A 1,648-nucleotide genomic window follows, 5' to 3' on the forward strand; every position below is an offset into this window, starting at 1 on the left:
AAGATAGATAGATAGATAGATAGATAGATAAAGAGAGATAGATTAAAGAGAGATAGATAGATAGATAGATAGATTAAAGAGAGATAGACTAAAGATGTCTAAACTGTCTAGGTAAGAATTGGATGCGAGTGCGTCCCCCCAAGGTGAATGAAGAGTCTTGAGCAGTCTCTTCTTCTTCTTCATCTTGTCCTGCTTTTACGGTTTGCGGCATTACAATTATAAATGTTGTTCTGAGGCCTTTCAATTACATTCCTATCTATCTGTCTATACACTCAGATATCTATCTATCTATCTCTTTATCTAGGTGTCGATACACTCAAGAGATCGCCATCTAGTGAAGACAGTTCGCCTATCCATTTTCTCGACTTCACCTCGCGTTCTTCGACGGTAGAGAAGCAAGGAAGACCAACAGAGAAAGAAAGAGACACGAGCAGATTTCTATCGTTAGGAAGATGAAAAAGAACTGTCTCTCTCTCAAAGAGTTGAAAACCGTCTCGATTCGCGCTTTCTTGTGATATAGCCACAGACAAACCCAAGAAAGAGAAAAGATGGGTATCTATGTATGAAGATGTATGTAGGACTACTTGTGCCTACATATGTATGTATGTATGTACGTACGTCTATGTTTGTATCTCTATACGTGTGTATATATGTATGTTTATGCATGTATATGTATATGTATGGATATATGTGTGTATGACTATACATGGTATTCCGACTTTTCTTTTTCTTATCATTGTTAGAGACGCTTTTCTTCTTTCTTCTGTTCTCTCATCCTTCCCCTATTTCTTTCTTTCTTTATCTGACCTCTGCGAATCGAGCATGAAATCCCGTAAAGTTTGCTCCAACGGTGAAGAGAATTGCATAGGGCGTCTCAGGATAGTCGGCTCGAGGCAAGAAAGACGGGTTCATACGGAAAGAAAGCGCTTGCTTGACGTCCTTCCAAAAGTTTGTGCGGACGATATGTTGATTAAATAAGCGAAACTTCAAGAGAATTGGAGGAGCATCGGGACTGTCGAGACGCTGAATATCGCGCTTTAACGAGGTCTCCTCGACCCATTCCTTCAAGACACACCCTCTCTCTTCATATGCACGGGGATGATGCATCTCCTAAACAGAAAGAAAGAAAGAAAATGACAGGCTTGAGAAGTCTTCGATGAGTCTAGGATCCACTCCTATGTGATTGTCCTCCTTTATCTATCTATCTTTAGTCTATCTATCTATTTATCTATTTCTATCTATCTATCTACCTCTATCTATGTATCTCCTTCTATCTCTCCACCCCTATCTAACCTCTTTACCTCTACCTATTAATCTATCTCCATCTATCTCTTTACCTCTACCTATCTATCTCTTTACCTCTATTACCTCCCTAACTCTATCTATCTATCTCTATCTGTTGCATACCTAGCTAGCATTGCTAAATCAACTCCTCCTCCTTTCACATCCCCAGTGTTTCATATCTACTTCCTAGGTGTATATACACCTCACATGCACCTCTTCTCGACTGCTTTCTCCTCCTTTGTTTCTCTTTCTTTTCTTCTTGTTTTCTCACTTGGAATTCTTCATAGAGACGTTTGACAATATTAGGTGTATATACACCTCACATGCACCTCTTCTCGACTGCTTTCTCCTCCTTTGTTTCTCT

General features: G+C 39.6%; 1 protein-coding gene across 1 annotated transcript; it reads right to left on the reverse strand.

Moving 5' to 3' along the window:
* Positions 1–101: 101 nt before the first annotated feature.
* Positions 102–1,579, reverse strand: CSUI_010448 (glutamate leucine phenylalanine valine dehydrogenase family protein). The gene is made up of 2 exons (XM_068070552.1): positions 1,556–1,579; positions 102–1,110 (listed from the first exon to the last, which is right to left on the reverse strand). Exon 2 carries the CDS (start codon positions 1,105–1,107, stop codon positions 799–801), a length of 309 nt encoding a protein of 102 aa, XP_067917472.1. The 5' UTR covers positions 1,108–1,110; positions 1,556–1,579; the 3' UTR covers positions 102–798.
* Positions 1,580–1,648: the final 69 nt, after the last annotated feature.

The sequence above is a fragment of the Cystoisospora suis genome (genome assembly GCF_002600585.1).
Source record: "Cystoisospora suis strain Wien I chromosome Unknown contig_7455, whole genome shotgun sequence".
NCBI classification, from domain to species: domain Eukaryota; phylum Apicomplexa; class Conoidasida; order Eucoccidiorida; family Sarcocystidae; genus Cystoisospora; species Cystoisospora suis.

Coding starts and splice junctions, on each gene's coding strand:
- CSUI_010448 (XM_068070552.1), bottom strand. CDS start 1,107: ATGCATCATCCCCGTGCATATGAAGAGAGAGGGTGTGTCTTGAAGGAA.